Source organism: Salvia hispanica, chromosome 4 (genome assembly GCF_023119035.1).
Source record: "Salvia hispanica cultivar TCC Black 2014 chromosome 4, UniMelb_Shisp_WGS_1.0, whole genome shotgun sequence".
Classification (NCBI taxonomy): Eukaryota; Viridiplantae; Streptophyta; class Magnoliopsida; order Lamiales; family Lamiaceae; genus Salvia; species Salvia hispanica.
The window spans coordinates 49,568,185-49,585,848 of NC_062968.1; the positions used below are offsets into that span (position 1 = coordinate 49,568,185).

General features: G+C 35.8%; 2 protein-coding genes across 5 annotated transcripts; both read right to left on the reverse strand.

The window, feature by feature from the left end:
* Positions 1-23: 23 nt before the first annotated feature.
* On the reverse strand, positions 24-4,886 carry LOC125217668 (J domain-containing protein spf31-like). The gene is made up of 9 exons (XM_048119187.1): positions 4,647-4,886; positions 2,891-2,981; positions 2,737-2,797; positions 1,718-1,795; positions 1,492-1,565; positions 1,106-1,219; positions 688-795; positions 505-543; positions 24-237 (listed from the first exon to the last, which is right to left on the reverse strand). The coding sequence occupies exons 1-9, from the start codon at positions 4,769-4,771 to the stop codon at positions 154-156; spliced, it is 774 nt and encodes a 257-aa protein (XP_047975144.1). The 5' UTR covers positions 4,772-4,886; the 3' UTR covers positions 24-153.
* A 3,393-nt stretch (positions 4,887-8,279) lies between these two features.
* LOC125224002 (E3 ubiquitin-protein ligase RHF2A-like) lies at positions 8,280-12,223 on the reverse strand. 4 transcript variants are annotated; one of them, XM_048127329.1, is made up of 9 exons: positions 12,029-12,223; positions 10,796-10,924; positions 10,649-10,695; positions 10,271-10,333; positions 10,087-10,195; positions 9,610-9,989; positions 9,419-9,523; positions 8,865-9,239; positions 8,280-8,570 (listed from the first exon to the last, which is right to left on the reverse strand). In XM_048127329.1, the coding sequence occupies exons 2-8, from the start codon at positions 10,922-10,924 to the stop codon at positions 8,912-8,914; spliced, it is 1,161 nt and encodes a 386-aa protein (XP_047983286.1). In that variant the 5' UTR covers positions 12,029-12,223; the 3' UTR covers positions 8,280-8,570; positions 8,865-8,911. The 4 variants fall into 4 exon arrangements, with proteins under 4 accessions (XP_047983286.1, XP_047983287.1, XP_047983289.1 ...); XM_048127330.1 differs by having other exon boundaries at positions 10,796-10,942; XM_048127332.1 differs by having other exon boundaries at positions 10,796-10,947.
* Between the last annotated feature and the right edge of the window lie 5,441 nt (positions 12,224-17,664).

Sequence of the window (17,664 nt, forward strand, 5' to 3'; positions counted from 1 at the left end):
ATAATACTACGCAACGAATATGATGAAACTGTATGATAAAAAAATTGCATGGAATGAATATTGTACATGCTACATTCAAATAAAGGGTGTTTATCTGTTGTTGAGAGAAAAAAATTGGGGCACAACAGAGACAAGTTAAAATAGTAACTAGTTTCATCGTTTGAGTGGTCTTTGAACATATGATTTGTTCGGATCCTCTGTCTTGAGCTTTGGTGGTCGAAGCTCACCCTTCTTAGCCTGTAAAAGTACCAAGACAATTTTCTCAACTTAACGTGCTACGATCAAACTTGAGGGTTAAATAAAACTCTGATGAAAATATGAAAACTCCCATGTAAAACGCAAAATTTACTCGAGGACCTAATCTTAATACAGATGGAACTCCAAGAACTCTCTTTTAACAAAGAAAAGTTGAATAGAATCGATTCAATTTGGAAAATGAACACTAGATATGCATGTATGATGTGTCTATAAAACAAAATGCAATTGTAAGAAGCATGATCTTACCTTCTTTCCTCCTTTCATGAAGTCCCTCCAGCTAGAAACCTGTTGATTGAAAATAAAACTCATAATTAATTGACCACTGGAAGTGTAATTATCTACTTTGTAATACCCTAATTGATAACTCTTTTGTTCATGATTAATTACTCTGCATCGCAGACAATCATAATACATGTATGAGAAACTAACCCTCTTTTCTCTTGTCCCTTCCCACTGCTCCTCGTGTTCACGCTTCCGTTTCCACATCTCCTTTGTTTCTTCTTCGTCTTTCTTTAATCTACCTTCTTCCTCTGATATCTATCATATCAAGATGACACGCTTCAGTGCTAAACCGAAAAAGAATCCAATAACAGCAATGTATAAATTTGCGGAGAAACTGAGCTAAGTTCTGATATAACAAATCTCAGGAGATACGACATATAGCCCATTTATATTTGTATTAATTTTCTTTCAAATCCCCCCCCCCATTCTCTGGTGGTGCAGTCAGCTTTTGTGATAGAAAGTTATGCCAGCTTTCTTTGGTTTCTTTAGAAGAAATATTATACTGAAAGGATACGGTTGTAGTTAACACAAAACATATAGTATTAGATTGTACAGAGAAGCATACCCTCATCTGCATCTTTCTTCTTCTCCACTCTTGATCTGTTAAGAGTTCTCGAACTTTTAATTTCAACTGCTGCTGGAATTCCTCCGATCGTTCATATTCCTGCTCATATTTCCCCTGTTGTTGCATAAAAGTGCAAGCACAAAATATGTTGGTAATATGTTGAACTTCTATATAGCGCATGAGTTCAATTATATAATTAGCCAAAGAACTGTCTTCATTACAACTGGAAATAATAGCGACATGTGAGGGGCAAAGGTGAAAATACTCATTGAAAGAGAACGGAGAGTATTTACTTTTGTGAATACAAGTATAACTAACAAATTCAATAGCTCAATAGCATACTTAGATAATCAGGAAAGTTACTTGAGTTGAGAAAATGGTTTTACCTCATCCACTAATGATTTTAATTTGGTTGCAGTGTCTTTTTTCAGCTGCTTCTTCCTTTTTGCTCTAAGTTCCTCTGCAACACATATTAAATCATAATCTTCTTCAGAAATTCATTATTGTAAACTACTATAACAAGCCAAAGAAGAGGTCATAACATGATGAATAGTGAGAAAGAGAAACTGTTCCATCAGAGAATAGGATGAAAAAATTAAACAAGTACAGTACCTCTTGCAGCATTAACCTGGTTCAGAATATAATCCCTCTCTTGTTGGTCAAGTAATAGTTGCTGAGCTTTAGCTAAAGCTGTTCAGAGAAACAAAAGTCCAACTTCAGAACTGAATGTTTTTTTTTTTTAAAAAGCAGTAGCTGGAGGAAGATTCTTATAGTGTGACCAATATTTCAGAGACAAATAGTATTTTTTTAACCAAATTAGTAACATGGAATAATATTAAGTATAGAGCTTGGTCAACAGTTGCAATGCTGCATTAAGCTCGTGGTACTGATCAAGGCCACATTGTCAGAAGTGAAAATTGGTATATTACTGATCAAACAATATCTTTTCCTTCCAAGATTAAGGGTTGTGTTTGTAATACAATAGTACTATTACTTCATTATCTTTAATAGGGAGGGACCACTATGCACTGTACTAAGTTACTAACCAGACTTTGATGGAGACATGTCAATCAAGAACTAAGCACATATATAATTAAGCGTATGAAATATGAAAAAAGCACATAATAAAGCATATGAAACTGAAAAACTCCAACACTAAACTACTCATAACATAGTCTATAAAGAAGTACTATCAAAGATCTCAAAGTTATGCTCCATATGAACACAACTAAATTGAATAAAGGTCCTCAAATAAGTCGTAAGTGTTGACATTGTAGAGTTGGCTAAAAATCTTTTAGACTTATGTGCTCAACTTCGATGCTTCATTACTGTTTCTGAAACAATACAAATCTTCTCATAACAAAAGGTAACCAACAGTCCAACACTATTCTATGAAGCATTAGCAGGATCTATGAACATGATCAAATAGAGTACATTTTACTTGCAAACTTCTAAGTAGTAACTTGCCATTTTGGCATATTGCTTTAGTATATCAGTAGTTTCAGTATAATAAAAGTTACAGGGGGATGAAAAGCAGTTCAGTACAAGTTTGTGCTTTTTGCATCCAACATAAAATAAAGTTAGTTTGATAAAGAGGGAATTCTTCAGAAAATAATAACAGCAAAAATTACCTCCAAATGCCTCCTTAGCTTGTGGATGTTTGCATTTGTCAGGATGAACAAGCAATGATAACTGTAAGAGAAAAGACAGCATTTCACCTGCAATTATTTCTCACATATACAAATTAGCCTGTACTTAGCATATTCATAAAAACTAGAAAATCACCTTGCGATATTGCCTTTTCACATCTTCTACAGAGGATGTAAATGGAAGGTTAAGATACTCAAAAGCATTTAACTTGAAACATGAAAGGATCCTACATCAGCCAAACATTAAATGATATGTCAGCTGGAAGTAAACAACTAATATAGATAACTAAATTGAATGAGAATGGACAGTAAGAAGACCTACTAGCAGATAGGTCAATAACTTTGACAAAAACAACAAACTCTGCTTCTAAATATCATGCCCAAAATGCTAAATTGAGCTCATGTTATATATTGGTAGTAATCATTCTATTAATATTTTCAGCAAAGATAGCACTAATTATGAAATCTGCCTCAGTCTCATCGCATTATTCGTTCATGTGTTATCAATTGATGACATGCATATATAAATGATGTCACCTACAAAGATAACATATTTATAATAATAGCAGCCTCAAAACATACATAGCACAAATTTACTAGATGAATCATGAACAAAGAATCAGAAACCTACTAAAAATGCAATTCAGGCAATCTTGGTTTCATCGGTTTATACTCTGCTGTTTTAGATTCTTTGTCTGATTCTAATGCACTAGACTCAGTGGTTCAGTCAGTATTCAGTAAGAGACCTAGGTCCTTAGAAGAATAAGGAAGGCTATACTATTAGCTAGATGGACAATTGAGCAGCCAAAGCTTCTCTGCCCTTATAGTGGTGCTATATACTTGTTCCTTATGTCAGTGACAAAATTGGAAGCCCTACAAAAGAAAAAAAGGCATAGACGCACAAAGGGATATGAATACATAATACTAAAGGTCTTAGAAAATAAAACGGACACATTTCTGCGTCCCACAGTAACCAATAAAAAAAAGAAAGAAGATGAGCACTTTGAACTAGTTATTCCCCTCTCATTAGAACATTTCCCACGGATGAAAAATCATGTACCTCAACAACCAAAATATATCCTAATCAAACATGAAAAACCAACTGCACCATGCCTTGGTTGGCCTTTCATAACGAGTCAGGGCCCTCAGGGGTGTAGCCACTAGCCAATAAGAGATCAATAATATTTGGTACATGAAGACTTAGGCCCCTTAGGTATATAATAATAGATGATTGTAGTATCAGAACCAATACAAATTAGTAGCCTAGGAAGACAAGAATCATTGCAAGATACCAGTTAGCTTAGTCATCTTCCAGTAAGAATATGTAATGACTATAAGACCATCATCGACATGAAGATAGGGGTAAATCGGTTCCTTACGCACCATCCAAAAACCAATGCAAAATCATATAAAGCTCATATATCAAGAAACTCAAAAGTAACATTCACCCCTAAGCCTAGCTTTGGCTAAGGAAAAGGTGACCGGGAATTTTAAGCGAATGCGACAATCACCTCGGAGGCAATCTAAAAAATCAAACAAAAGTTTTTACAACAATTCCAGCAGAAGAATGCATCTTGCTGATTATTAGATCCCACCATCCAAAGATTCCCCATTTCATCAGACTGAAATTCAACTGAAACTAGAAACACTACACGATTCCATTTTCAAAATTTCTCAGGAACAAATACAACTAGGTTGAAAACCATTGGATATGCGCCCAATGAATACATAATGCACAAAAAAGGTACATGACACACACAACAAGTTCCAAGCTCTCTCTATCAATATTGAGAACCAATTTCTTCTCACAAGAAACAAAAAAAAAAAAAAAAAAAAAAAAAAATTGATTGATTAACCAACCGCGAAGTAATAGTATTAATTTAAAAATTAACCTGCTAACTTCGTTATCGCGCTCGACCTCGCTGACCTCGGAGAAGAATTTCTTGAGAAGATCATCGTTGAGGGCGGAAGCAGCGGCTGCGGCTGCGGAGGAGGTGGCTTCACTGACGTCACCCATCGGATGTTTCTGATCTTCTCTATTCCCGATTTCCCGTTGTAATAACAGCTCACAAAAATGACAAAACAAATACAGTTTATAATTTGGGGATGAATCCTCTGATGAAATAACTTTTTAGTTTTAGGGCTTTCAGTTTAATTTCATAATTTGTGGAAAACTAAATTATTAGTTTTATTTTTCTATTTTAATCAGGCGAAATAAATTTGTGTCTCTCCATTTATGCTGAATCACTAATAAAATAAACTCCTTTTCCACTAATGATATTTCAATTACTATTAGTACTCTCTATTTCACGTTACTGATCTTACATTAAAACTAACTTATCACCGCCCACTAATAATAATGTGCAAACTTTATTTGTAAAGTGTTACCCCATATTTTCTTTTATAGAGAATGCTGAGCCTAACTCAAAATTTTTAACCATACACATACACCTACACGGCTACGCCATTCATCTTATAATATGCATACAGTTATTTTCCATAATTAGTATACAAGGCTCATAACTGCATTAGTTGTTCCGATTTGAATTGAAACCAATGGCTTTTTCTTGATTTTCATTCTTTTATATTCAAAACCAATAGTTTGCGATTTGAAAATTTTGAAATTGTAATCAGACCTCCTAATTCACAGTTTTGGTTTTGATTCGACATGTTGACTGATAAGTCGTATTCTAAGCCTTGGTTACTGGTCAGTATGTCGTGAAATGCATGTATTATCTGCAAAACAATTGCTCAAGTGTGCGGGATTAAGGGATCCAAGTCGGTGAGAACGATTCTGAGATGGACGCAAGTGAAAGGAGCCGTGGCTAGAAGGGTGCAATCACTGGATCAGGATGCATGCCAGGAAAAGGCTCGAGATGGAGAAGAAGGATAGTGGGATGATCATTAACAAGAAAACTCAAAACGTGAAGGAAGTCTACCCTAAAAAGTAAGGGCACCCTATAAAAGAAGCCACTTGGAGAGAGAGAATAGAGTTGGTTCCTTAGAGTTCGGTTAGGAGTTCTAAGTTCTCGGTTCTCAAAACACACTTAGTAGAATTCTCTCTAGAAGATCAGTCCTTCAGCATTGTCCAATCTCTCGTTCCTCGCCACAGCTATGGTCACTTGATGTCCAAGAGTCTGCTTAGGAGAAGTCATCAATCCACCGTTCCAGCCAGTTTGCCGTAGTAGTATAGCAGTATCATCGCCCGGAGTGGCAAAACAATCGTTATTTTGCTTTCTAGTTTAATCTTTACCTGTTTTCGTCGTTGGATTTGCCGTAAACATTTATCTTTGTTGCCTTTTGAAGTACTTGGTGAAGATCCAAACGTTTTAGTTATGAAATTTCTATTCCGAATGTCCCTTTGGTTTGAGTTTGCTTCATTCTGCCTAGGAAAGTTAGATCTAGTTGTTGCTTTTAATTTCTAAGTGTTTTCTTGTCTGGAATTGTTGATCTGAAGTTGTAGTCATGTTTCCATTCTAAATTTCGTGCATGAGTTTTCTGTTCTGCGTTGTGATCACCACCTTGCATGTTAGTCAGTAGAAGTAAAACTGCAGTTTCACCGTTCATTTTAAGTTTGAGCATTTTAATCAATGGATCTTGAGTTTGAAGTTATGAATCTGAGTTTAGTTATGGTGTTTGTGTTCATATGATTTTTGTTAATACTTGGTGAAGAAGAAAACGTCAAAATCAACTTTAGTTTGGACCACTTTACTTTTAAGTTACTTTTGCTTTTGTTCCCTACTTTTCGGTTGTACTGTCCAGACCTGTCAGAGAGCCACCTAGCCACCAGATATACCTTGTTGTCTAAATTTCCTCTTTTAGTAACTATCTACTTTTCATATGCTTCGAGACACCTTGTCCCCTATTTTCACGAACACCACACATGCCTCGTTATTTTCACGCCTACTAGTCAATAGAGTACCACTTTTATTTCTTGCCTAGGTAAAATCTCAACCCAAGCGTGGTAGCTAACCAAAAACACCCAGGAAAGTCACCGCAGTTATCCGAACGTGTCCATCCTTGTGGGATTCGACCCTTACCTCCACTATACTAATCAGTAGAAGTGGGTTGAGGAAACTTGTTTGAAGCCAGTCCCAGTTGTCGTTACCAACGACTCAGCTGGGTCGGGAATCTCTTCCTGATCAGTTGGATACATTCTAAATTACAACCGAAAAACCAAACCGGCCTTTCATTGACCATGGTTTTGGTTCCAATACATTGATTGTCGATTTAATTAGAGCATCCACAATGGAGGCTAGCGGATAGGCTAGCCGATCGCGGGCGCTAGCCGATCCGCTAGCCGCCATTGCGGCAATTTAGGCTAGCCGATCGACGAGCTCTAGCCGATTCGCGGGCGCTAGCCGATCCGCTGGCCGATGTGCTAGCCGCCATAGTAGGCTCAATTTCGTCTAGCCGGTTGCATTTTTTTTAATGTATTTTTTTATGCATTTTTTTTATTTATTGCATTTTTTATTACATTTTTAATGTATTTTTGTATGAATTTTTTTTAATTATGTAATTTTTTTTAGGATATACTCCCTCCGTTCCATCGTAATGGATGTGTTTCTTTTTGGCACGAAGATTAAGAAAAATTGTGTTAGGTGAGTTATATAAATGGAGAATAAAGTGAAAAGTGAAAAATGTAAAGAGATGAAGAGAGAAAAAAGTAAGAGAGAGTAAAGTAGTTGTGGAAAAATGTCTTGACTTTTACTAAAAAGGGAAATGACTCTATTACTATGGAACGTACCAAAATAGTAAAATGACTCTTACTATGGAACGGAGGGAGTACCTTTTTTTAATTTATATAAAATTATTGTATTTTTTATTGCATTTTTTAATGTATTTTTTTAATAAATTAGTGAGGAGTAGAGTGAGGCGGGGGCTCGTGTGTGGAAGCCCGTTTTTTTTTTTAATTATGTAATTGTTTTTAATTAATGTACTTTTAAAAAAAATGAAATTAATGAATTTTCCCGTATATGTGTCGTAAATTTAATTCCGTATTGTGTTTAATTCCATAAATTTAGTTGTTTTTTTAAATTTTGTTTGTTGTGTCTAGCCTATGACTAGCCTATTGCTTGTCCTGATGATGTGGCAGGAGGAGTTTGTGGCTAGGCTAAACTCATTGTGGATGCTTTTACGACTTGAACGGTCAGTTCCAATTCAACCATGCACCACTAGGTCTAGGGGAAACATCATTTTTGTGGAGAGACTTAATTGAATTGATTCAAGATCAATCGAAGCAAGTCGCAAGCCATGAGGACCATGTTTGCTAGGCAAGATATGATTAGCTTGATCCCTAACAATTTATCTTGAATTGACTGCAGAGTCAATAAGTTATTGTTGTTTTAGGAAAACGTAGTCAATTTATGCGTTTGATTGATCAATTTACGGTACTCCGTAGTTTATGTGCTATTCCTAGGATATGCATATGCTACTATATACTTCTACTGGTTTGTAGTTACTTAGTACTTAATTGTTGATTATTTAAGCGTAATTCATCATATTCCATAAGTAACACTAAAGCATATCAATGGCTGGTACATGTGCCGAATTTCACATAAACGAAGCATCAACCAACCACAAGTTTTGATGGTTTGCTGCTCAATTCAATGGATGGTTCACGTAATTGTTTTGCACCAGTTCAACAAAAACGCATAAACTATAGGGGATTACAGGCCAAAATTTACAGCTCTATATATTTGTGTATACATCGCAATTCAAGATCCTTAATTTATTGCAATCATGGATTTAGCATTACCACTAGCCCCACGAATCACTGTAGCGGCATCCTCCGAGGTAGAATTAGCCAGACGTCACTGTAGCATCATAGCATTCGATCAACAACAGTAGGGAGGTAAATCAAGCAAGCATCATTACAAACCAATGTTGGGTCACTATTATGCAAGATAAACTTTCCTTGGATCCCAATATAGAGGGACATGGAAAAGGAAGATATTCATCATAATACCGGGATGAAACCAAAAATACCATTAATTTTCATGGAAATCCAACAGTGATGCAAATTTAGAAGGACATAAAGATCAATCACAACCTGACCTAAGGTTGATTAATTGAGCATGCAGGGTAAACAGGCCAAAATAAATACTCACTGAGCAAAAGAAGAGCAATGAAGTTGATGAGATAGTTGAATCAACACTTAGGTTGATGCAGGACTAGCAGCAGTCGGAGCTTGTGCCTCATCCTCATTCAAAGAAAGATTGCTTCCCATCACAAAGACCTGACGTTCACTAGAATCTGGTGACCTGGTATCTTCTACAGTACGTGAGGCAGTTGATGTGTTGGTTCCACCATGTTGTGCTATTTGAAGATGATCCATCATTCGTGACATAGTAGCAATTCCAGGACTGCTAGTATTCCTCTGGCCAGCTTCAAGAACTTCACTGTTGGGTTCAGGCGTAGAATTGTTGCGAGCAAATAGTCTTTCCTTCCAACCTCTTGTGCTCTTCGTTATGGACTCTTTGTATCTATGAATACAGGAAAAAATTATTCAAATTCAGTAAATTACTCATCCAACCAAAAAATAATTATTGCCTTAGAGAAAATTTTCTTATTACAATTTCCTAGCACCGGGCATCCAGTTTTTTTAGATGGTTTTCCTTATAATGACTTAGAAAGTGAACTATATAGACAAAATTCCTTGTACCTAGTTGAAAAAGCACTTAGCCGAGATTTCAGAGAATCTGAAAATGTCTGGAAATCTGAAGGTCCAGCTCTCTCTTGACTGTTGGGAGAAGTGTGGGCAGGAGACCTAGAAAAGAGAATAAGATTTAAGTATGACTGAGTGAACTTTTAAAGGTAAACTGAAAGAAATAAACTACAAATATCTGTGCATACCTATTGCTTGAAGATGTCCCATATTGATATGTCACAGGACTTGATCCCGAGGGTGGAGTCCCAAGCTGTTCAGCTTGAGCAGTAGAAGACCGTGAAATAAAATTTTCAGAATCCCCTCCAACGGTCATATATGGAGAATTAGAGCCAGTGGCAATAACTTCAGGTGGGGGGCTACTGCCTTCTCTATGAGGAAGGGAAGAAGCAGCTGAAGCCTCGTTAGGATGAGTTGAGAATACCAAAAAACGAGGACGGCCATGAGAAGTTCTATGCCTCTGACCCTCCCTCCTAGAGAGCTGACGAGCCCTCCCCATTGCAGCAGCAGCAGCTATGTGCTGAATAATGCGTTCTTCAAGTTCAGACTCACTTGCATTAACTGGCAACTGAATCAGAAATTTCAGATAAACCCTGTAACTGTTATAGCCATTTTATAGAAGATCAAAGATGAGTACGATGTAGAAAGTTATGGGAGTAACTAACATGCTGCAACTCAAAGTCCCCTAAGGCTGGATGATGAAACATAGTTGTATTTCTGGGTGGATTCATTTGCATATTCCTCTCCTGCTCCACAGCATCAAGCAGTTCCTGGCTGCCAAATAAGCACACAATGAGAACCCCGAGAGTATCATGGAGTTAAAGCACATTAAATAAATGGAAAGTATACCTGCTGGGATCCTTCAAGCCAATAGACTGCCAACACATAGGGCACTGGGAACTTCTTTGGCACCTAAGAATATTTTATAATGTTATGGCTAATCCATCCGCCAGTAGTCAAATTTCAATAAAATAAAACAAAAAAGAAGAAAATGGGGAAAACTAGAAAAAGATTAATGAACTACGAGTAATTCAAAAGAGCACAAATTTGAAAGCCTGTGGCTTCACTCATCTCTCGCCATGCCAGTATGATATTAGCAGTTGGTAGGAAATATAAATGAAAGTCTCATCACCAGACATGGAAAAACCACGGATATCAGGATATCAATATTGCTATGAAAATCAGTAGGAACTAGGAACTTTATTTATGGGAGAGGAAGTTTGCTACCATTCAAGAATGCACTGTAGATGAAACTCGTGCTTGCAAGTAGTCAGCTGAATCAGAGAAAAATTAATCAGTTAAGCATAGGTTAGCTCCAACACTTCGCCATCAAAGTAATAGATTGTGTTATGTACCCTATTGATCAGTTCATACCGTAGAAGGTTCACTATCACAAAAAGCTTCAAGACATATGCTACAAGCATCATCACATGCTTCCTGAATTCCACCTTCCACAAAAGCTGCAGCAGAAGTCAAAATGCTCGATACATTTCCTTCTTCCATCTGTCGCGAAGTTGAAATCTTTACTAAATCATATTGCACAAAATGTCCAAGCATTAATTTAAGAGATCCGAAAAAAATAAAGGACATTAGAGCTCAATCAACAAAAATTAGAGAGTGCAGCTTCATCATTAACATAAAAATTAAGAGGTGATGGTAAAGCAATGCTAAACAAAAGAAACAACACTAGACTTCAAGGAGATAAAATCACATACTCCATATAAAAGAGTGAAGACAGAAAAGGGAGAATAAATCAACTTTATAAGGTACCAAAACTAAATAGATTGCCGATTAGAGCTGGTTTACAGAAAATATTTCCTAATGGGGGATCAACAGATTGGAGAAAAGAGTCTTGTAGTATCTTGCCTGCCAATAGTTAGCTCCTTCACTTATTTCTTACATATTAGCCAACATGAAATCACTTCACTGATAAACTATGTCTAAGCTCTATTGAATTGTATAAAAGTAGATTATAGTACTATGATATCTTAACCAAAAAATCCAGCACCACTGCCACAAAACAACTTAAACACCAGCACCATGCCAAAGGTAAATCAAACAGCGGTAATTCATGTCATATTCAGAGAGGTACCGAGGAGATGTACTTGAAACCTACCACCAATTGTCATCAACAAAATGGATAAAGAGAAAAGGTGCAGTTATGTTAAGCCAGTGTTAAGCCCTTAAATGAGCGAGCAAACGAAATTCCCATACATTCAACCAAGATTAGAAGAGCCCCAAAAATAAGTCTTTACACCAACAAATTTAACACAGCCAAACACATTAATAGCCTGAATAATAGTAGCAGTTTAAAAGGAAAGCAAAATCCATTACATTCAGCAGAAGTATCAGAAATCCCAAATGCTCACGACGTCAAAAAAATAAGTAGATAAAAGGCCACCAAAATAAAAGTTCAATTCCATCACAAATTCCAGAAAAAAATCCAAAACATTCAAAACATTTCAAGAAGCTCAATTCCATCATCCAACCAAAATAAACATACCTTTAATGTTCCAAAACTGAACAAAAGATAAACAGCCGGCCCATGAAAGGGCGAGAAAACTAACTCTCTAAATAGCTATGGCTAAAAAGATAAGTAACAATTACCTCCAAAAAAATTTAGACTTTGACAGACTGGGGAAATTTAACAGCAGATCAAAACCGAGCAGCAGATGAAGAGGGAGGAAGAGATGATTCGAGAAAAGAGACGAATTAGATTATAGAGAAAAAAGGAATTTGGGGGTGAGAGAAGTGAGAATAAGAAGAAAGTCTTGTGGACTTTACTTTTGTTGGGTTTTGGAGAATTCTAACAATCTTCCCATTTTCTTTCTACATTTACTCTCTCGGCAAGTGGCGGTGATCATGGACTTTTTTGGCAATTGCATATGTAATTCTGTAAGGGCACGTTTGATGCCAGAGAGAAGCCAAGAGAAGCCAAGAAAAGCCAAGAAAAGGGCTTTTTACAAGGTTTTTTCTTTTGTTTGATAACATGGAAAGAATTCTTGAGGCCCGAGGAAATTTGTTAGGCCCGGGGATAGATTCACAAATTACCTTGTTTACTTTCCTCCCATTTTGGGTGGAAACTAAACTCTTTGGACAAGAAACCCAAGTATGCCCTTCACATCCTTCACCCTAATCTCATTTTCTCTCTCGTTTAATCACAGTCGTCTGCCCTCTGACCCATTCTCTCCTTCGTTTCTCTACTCCGGCGTCGGTGGTCGATAACCTTAGACCAGGGGCGTGGTCTTCCAGCGACAGTGAGCGGATGTAGCGGTCATTTTATTGCACAACAGATCTGAGTCTCGTCGTCCTCTTCATACTCCGAACTGATCCCCTTGGTTTCCCGGCGAACCATGGCCTCTTCCTCCTCCGTCTTTTTTTTTTTTGGCAATTTTCACAATAGATGTGGGCATCTTATTGTTTTTTATTGGTCGAATTTTGTTCTTGTTAAAATATCCTTCAATACTTCACTCATGTTTTCTGGATAATCATTAATTAATTAGATAATAATTAGTAGTAATTTTGATAATTTAAAGTAGTGGTAAACTTAAAATAAAACAAACATATGTTTTCTGGATAATCATTAATTAATTAGATAATAATTAGTAGTAATTTTGATAATTTAAAGTAGTGGTAAACTGATGTAAAACAAACATATGGTGAGGGATAAAAGTGGAAGTTCACTATTTATCATGGTGCAAAATTGAACTTATCAAACACAGAGAAAAGAAAAGCTTTTCCGAAGAATTAAGAATATATTCTAAAATCTTTTCTTGAGAAATATTTTCCAAAGAAAAGTATCAAACATACCCTAAGAATAAACGCGGAAAAGAATAAACATATTTAATGAATATTTTAATGTCTTTTAATAAATCAAACAGGATTACCAAATATTCGATCTGGACTTTGCTTGAATTTGCTATCATTAAAAACAAACTTCAATAATATTATTAGAACAATTTTTTCAGTTTTTGCCTTTTTTTGGACCAAGTTCCTCTTCAGCTATTAGTAGTTGCAGCATTTTGTTCTAAAAAGTGCAAAAGTCCTTAATAGTAGTATTACATAAAAGTTTACAGTATTTCAAGGACTATAAATATAGTTCTCTCCAGTAATTAATAGTAGTACTTATATTTCATTTGTCCATGGTTAGTTGTCGTATTTCATTTTCGGTCAATCCCTAAATTCATAGTATACTACTCCCTCCATCCCATAAAGATTGTCTCACTTTGACCAGACACGGATTTTAAGAAATGTAATGAAAAGTGAATTGAAAAAGTTAGTGGAATGTGAGTCCTACTTTTATATATTAGTTTTATAATAAAATGTGAGTAAGAATGAGTTAGTGGAATATGAGGTCCACTATAAAAAATGGTAAATAGTGAAATAGAACAAACTTTGTGGAACTGACCAAAATAAAAAAATGGGACAATATTCGTAGGACGGAGAGAGTATCTTATTTCACCAACAATTTATTTTAAGACTATACAATGTTTACTAGTAGTAATTTTTTCACTTTTGAAAGTTGAAACCCAAACAGTGTGGAAAGTAAGATAAATAATTGTGGACCGTCCCACTACAAGTCGGCGGTTTCTTTTTCGGATGTTGTTTTATAAAAATAACAATAAGAGTGAACTACAAAAATAGCCTATGGTTTATGTGTTTATCTCGTCAATGAACCTGAACTTTTAAAATATTCTCAAACAACCCTGGACTAAGCGTTTATCTCGTAAATGGTCATTTTCACTGTTTTGTGACAAAAACACCCTTTTGGGGGTTTTGGGGGTTTGGGCAATTTGGTCTTTTTACATTTTAAATTTAATATTATTTCAGTGATGTACTAAATCTGATATTATTTCAAAATTATCATTCTTCTTCCTTTTTGCCATCCTTCACTTTGTTTCTTTATTTCAATATTATATTTAATTTATAAAATTAAATTTTAAATTTTGATTTTTAAATATCAATAAATCTTTTTAATTATTAAAATTAATATTAAATAACAAATTAATAGTTTTAATAAATACTTGATAGTGTCTAATATTTAATAAATAAGGTACGACGACGTCTTAGTTTTGATCAATATTTAATAGTTTTAATCATAAATAGATCATATAACACGATTTATTCCAAAATAAATATGCATCTAATGTATAGGAGAATTTGACTAAAAATATTATGAAGTTGACTAAAAATTTGATATAGGGGAATTTTTGTTGAAATTTTCTAGTTAATTTTGATTGTTTTCGAATTAATAAACGAAAATTATATTAGTTTTACGTTAGATGCATATTTATTTTCGGAATAAATCGCATTATATGATTAAAACTATCAAATATTGATTAAAACTAATTCGTCGTCGTATCTTATTGATTAAATATTAGACCACTATCAAATATTGATTAAAACTATTAATTTGTTATTTAATAGTAATTTTAATAATTAAAAATTTTTATTGATATTTAAAAATCAAAATTTAAATTTAATTTTATAAAATTAAATCTAATATTGAAATAAAGAAACAAAGTGAAGGATGACAAAAGGGAAGAAGAATGATAATTTTGAAATAATATCAGATTTAGTACATCACTTGAAATAATATCAGATTTAAAATGTAAAAAGACCAAATTGCCCAAACCCCCAAAAGGGTATTTTCGTCACGAAACAGTGAAAAATGACCATTTTCGAGATAAACGCTTAGTCCAGGGTTGTCTCGGGAATATTTTGAAAGTCTAGGGTTCATTAACGAGATAAACGCATAGTCCAGACGACTATTTTTTGTAGTTCACTCTAATAATAAATAGTTAAAGTGGAGAAAATAAAGTAAGAAAAAATGATAACAAATAGTTAAAGTGGAGAGAATAAAATAAGAGAAAATAATTTAAATTAGAGTATCTTTTCATTATATTTTTTTTTATTTTACTTTCACTCGACTTTAATTATTTACTATCATCTTTGCAAAACAATGTTCATTTATAATTGGACGGACGGATATTTGGTGAGTATGTGAAATGCTCTTGACGGTGTATTTGGACAATTGGCATAATTTATTGAAAATACCTAAATTTCGTGGACTGGTATGCATTAGATCTTTTTATTTATGACTGCAACTCACCGGGTTGTCGGATGACAATTCTTTCGACACAACCCGACTAAAAGTAGGGATAGTGGGATACCATATGGGTAATTTTTTTGAAGGATCGAACTCTATACGGATTGATAGTAGTTGGATTCAAATATACATGAAAGTAAATCGAGTAGTTATTTATAAGTTCGATGGTATTTTTATCTATTTACGAATTTCAACTTCTTAAATACAGACTTTGTAACTACTAGAAACAATTTTTTCGTGTCAACTGTGAGAGCAACTGATGTGATATAGAATTGAGAATACCAAATCTTGGTGGACTGTTGCATGCATAAATTAGGAGTAGTAAGTTCGTGTAGTTTTAATTCGTTGCGAAAAACAAATAGGAGTTCGCTCAACCATCCATTTTTAAGGTAACAAAACGACAGAATTCGTTTTTGACTATATTTCCTTAGTTCATCTTAAATCTTTAGAGTTAGGTGCAAGTTGGTTTATTAAAACATCTTTATCATGTACATTGCTATAAAAAGAAGTCGCATATGTCAGCTGTGGCTTTGGATTTTTTATAAATAATATTACTATAAAAGAAAATTTAAAAGCCACCCATCATAGTGATAGTGGATTAGAATCCAATATTTTTTATATCATGAATTAATCTCTAGGCCAACACATAGTTAGACGTCACCAAACCGAACTGGTCGGCAAGCCCGGAAGGCGTCCGCGCCCGGGCAAATGGCCGAAGCGGTGGCGGTTCGGAATGGGATAGTAGTCGGCGGTTTAGGCGCGAAGACCCGGTTCGGGTTCGCGGAAAAATAAGAGCCGGAACCGCCGGTTAGAAACCGGCGGTTCGCCGGAAACCGGCGGTTCCAAACCGCCGGTTAGGCCCGACAGCTTTTCAGGCGTAGGGGCGGTGGCAGCATAGGTGTGCAGGCGTAGGGTGGCAGGAAACCGGCGGTTTCTGTCAGAAACCGGCGACCAAACCGCCGGTTTGGTCTGGAACCGGCCAGAACCCGCCGGTTCCGGCAGCTTTTCAGGCGGTCTAGGGCTAGGGTTGCAGAGTAGGGTGGCAGAACGGCTAGAAACCGCCGGTTTGGTGTCAGAAACCGGCCAGAAACCGGCGGTTTCGTGTCAGAAACCGGCGGTTCAGGCGGTAAACCGGCCGGTTTCAAATTTCGAAAATTCAATTTTTTTTTTTATTAAATCTGATTTTTTCTCCTATAAATACCCCCTCTCCCCTTCATTTCTACTCTTCCCATTCTTGTGTTAACAAGGATTTCTCTTCTCAATCTCACAATTTCTCTCATCTCTATCTCCATTCTCTCTAATTGTTCAAGTTGTTTACTATATTTGTGCAAATTGTTCTTATAATTTACTTCAATTGTCTATCATAATCATCCGGTCATCCCTCACTACTCTTGTTATACTCTCTCTTTATTTTTCAATTTGCAAAAAATGTCTTCATCTCGTCGTGGTGGTGATCGGGGCAAGGGAATTGCCCAAGACCAAGATCAAAGTGGTCTTCGGAAATCAAGACGCCCTAGTCGTCGTGAGGTTATGGATGAGGTTTCCCGACAAACCGCTATGCGTTTGCAAGTAAGTTGTTCGAATATTAATTTTACAAATTCTTGTTTTTGGTACTATACATTATTTATATCGTTTCTCTCTTTATTTTTCAATTTGCAAAAAATGTCTTCATCTCGTCGTGGTGGTGATCGGGGCAAGGGAATTGCCCAAGACCAAGATCAAAGTGGTCTTCGGAAATCAAGGCGCCCTAGTCGTCGTGAGGTTATGGATGAGGTTTCCCGACAAACCGCTATGCGTTTGCAAGTAAGTTGTTCGAATATTAATTTTACAAATTCTTATTTTTGGTACTATACATTATTTATACCGTTTATAACTTTATATATAATATTTGTAGGCCGAAGAAGATCATAGGGCTGCCATGGTACTTAGCAACATGAGCGGCGGTGAAGGTTACGAGTCTTATCACTCTTATGGTAACGTGAATTTATCATCCGACGACGACGGTGATAATGGTGGAGGATCTGCACAATATCCTCCGACGAGCGCCGGACAAGTTGGTGAAAATGATGAAGCGGTTCCTCCTCCTGAAACTCAAACCGAGCGGGGTAAGGCTAATAAGAAGGCCTTGAAATCG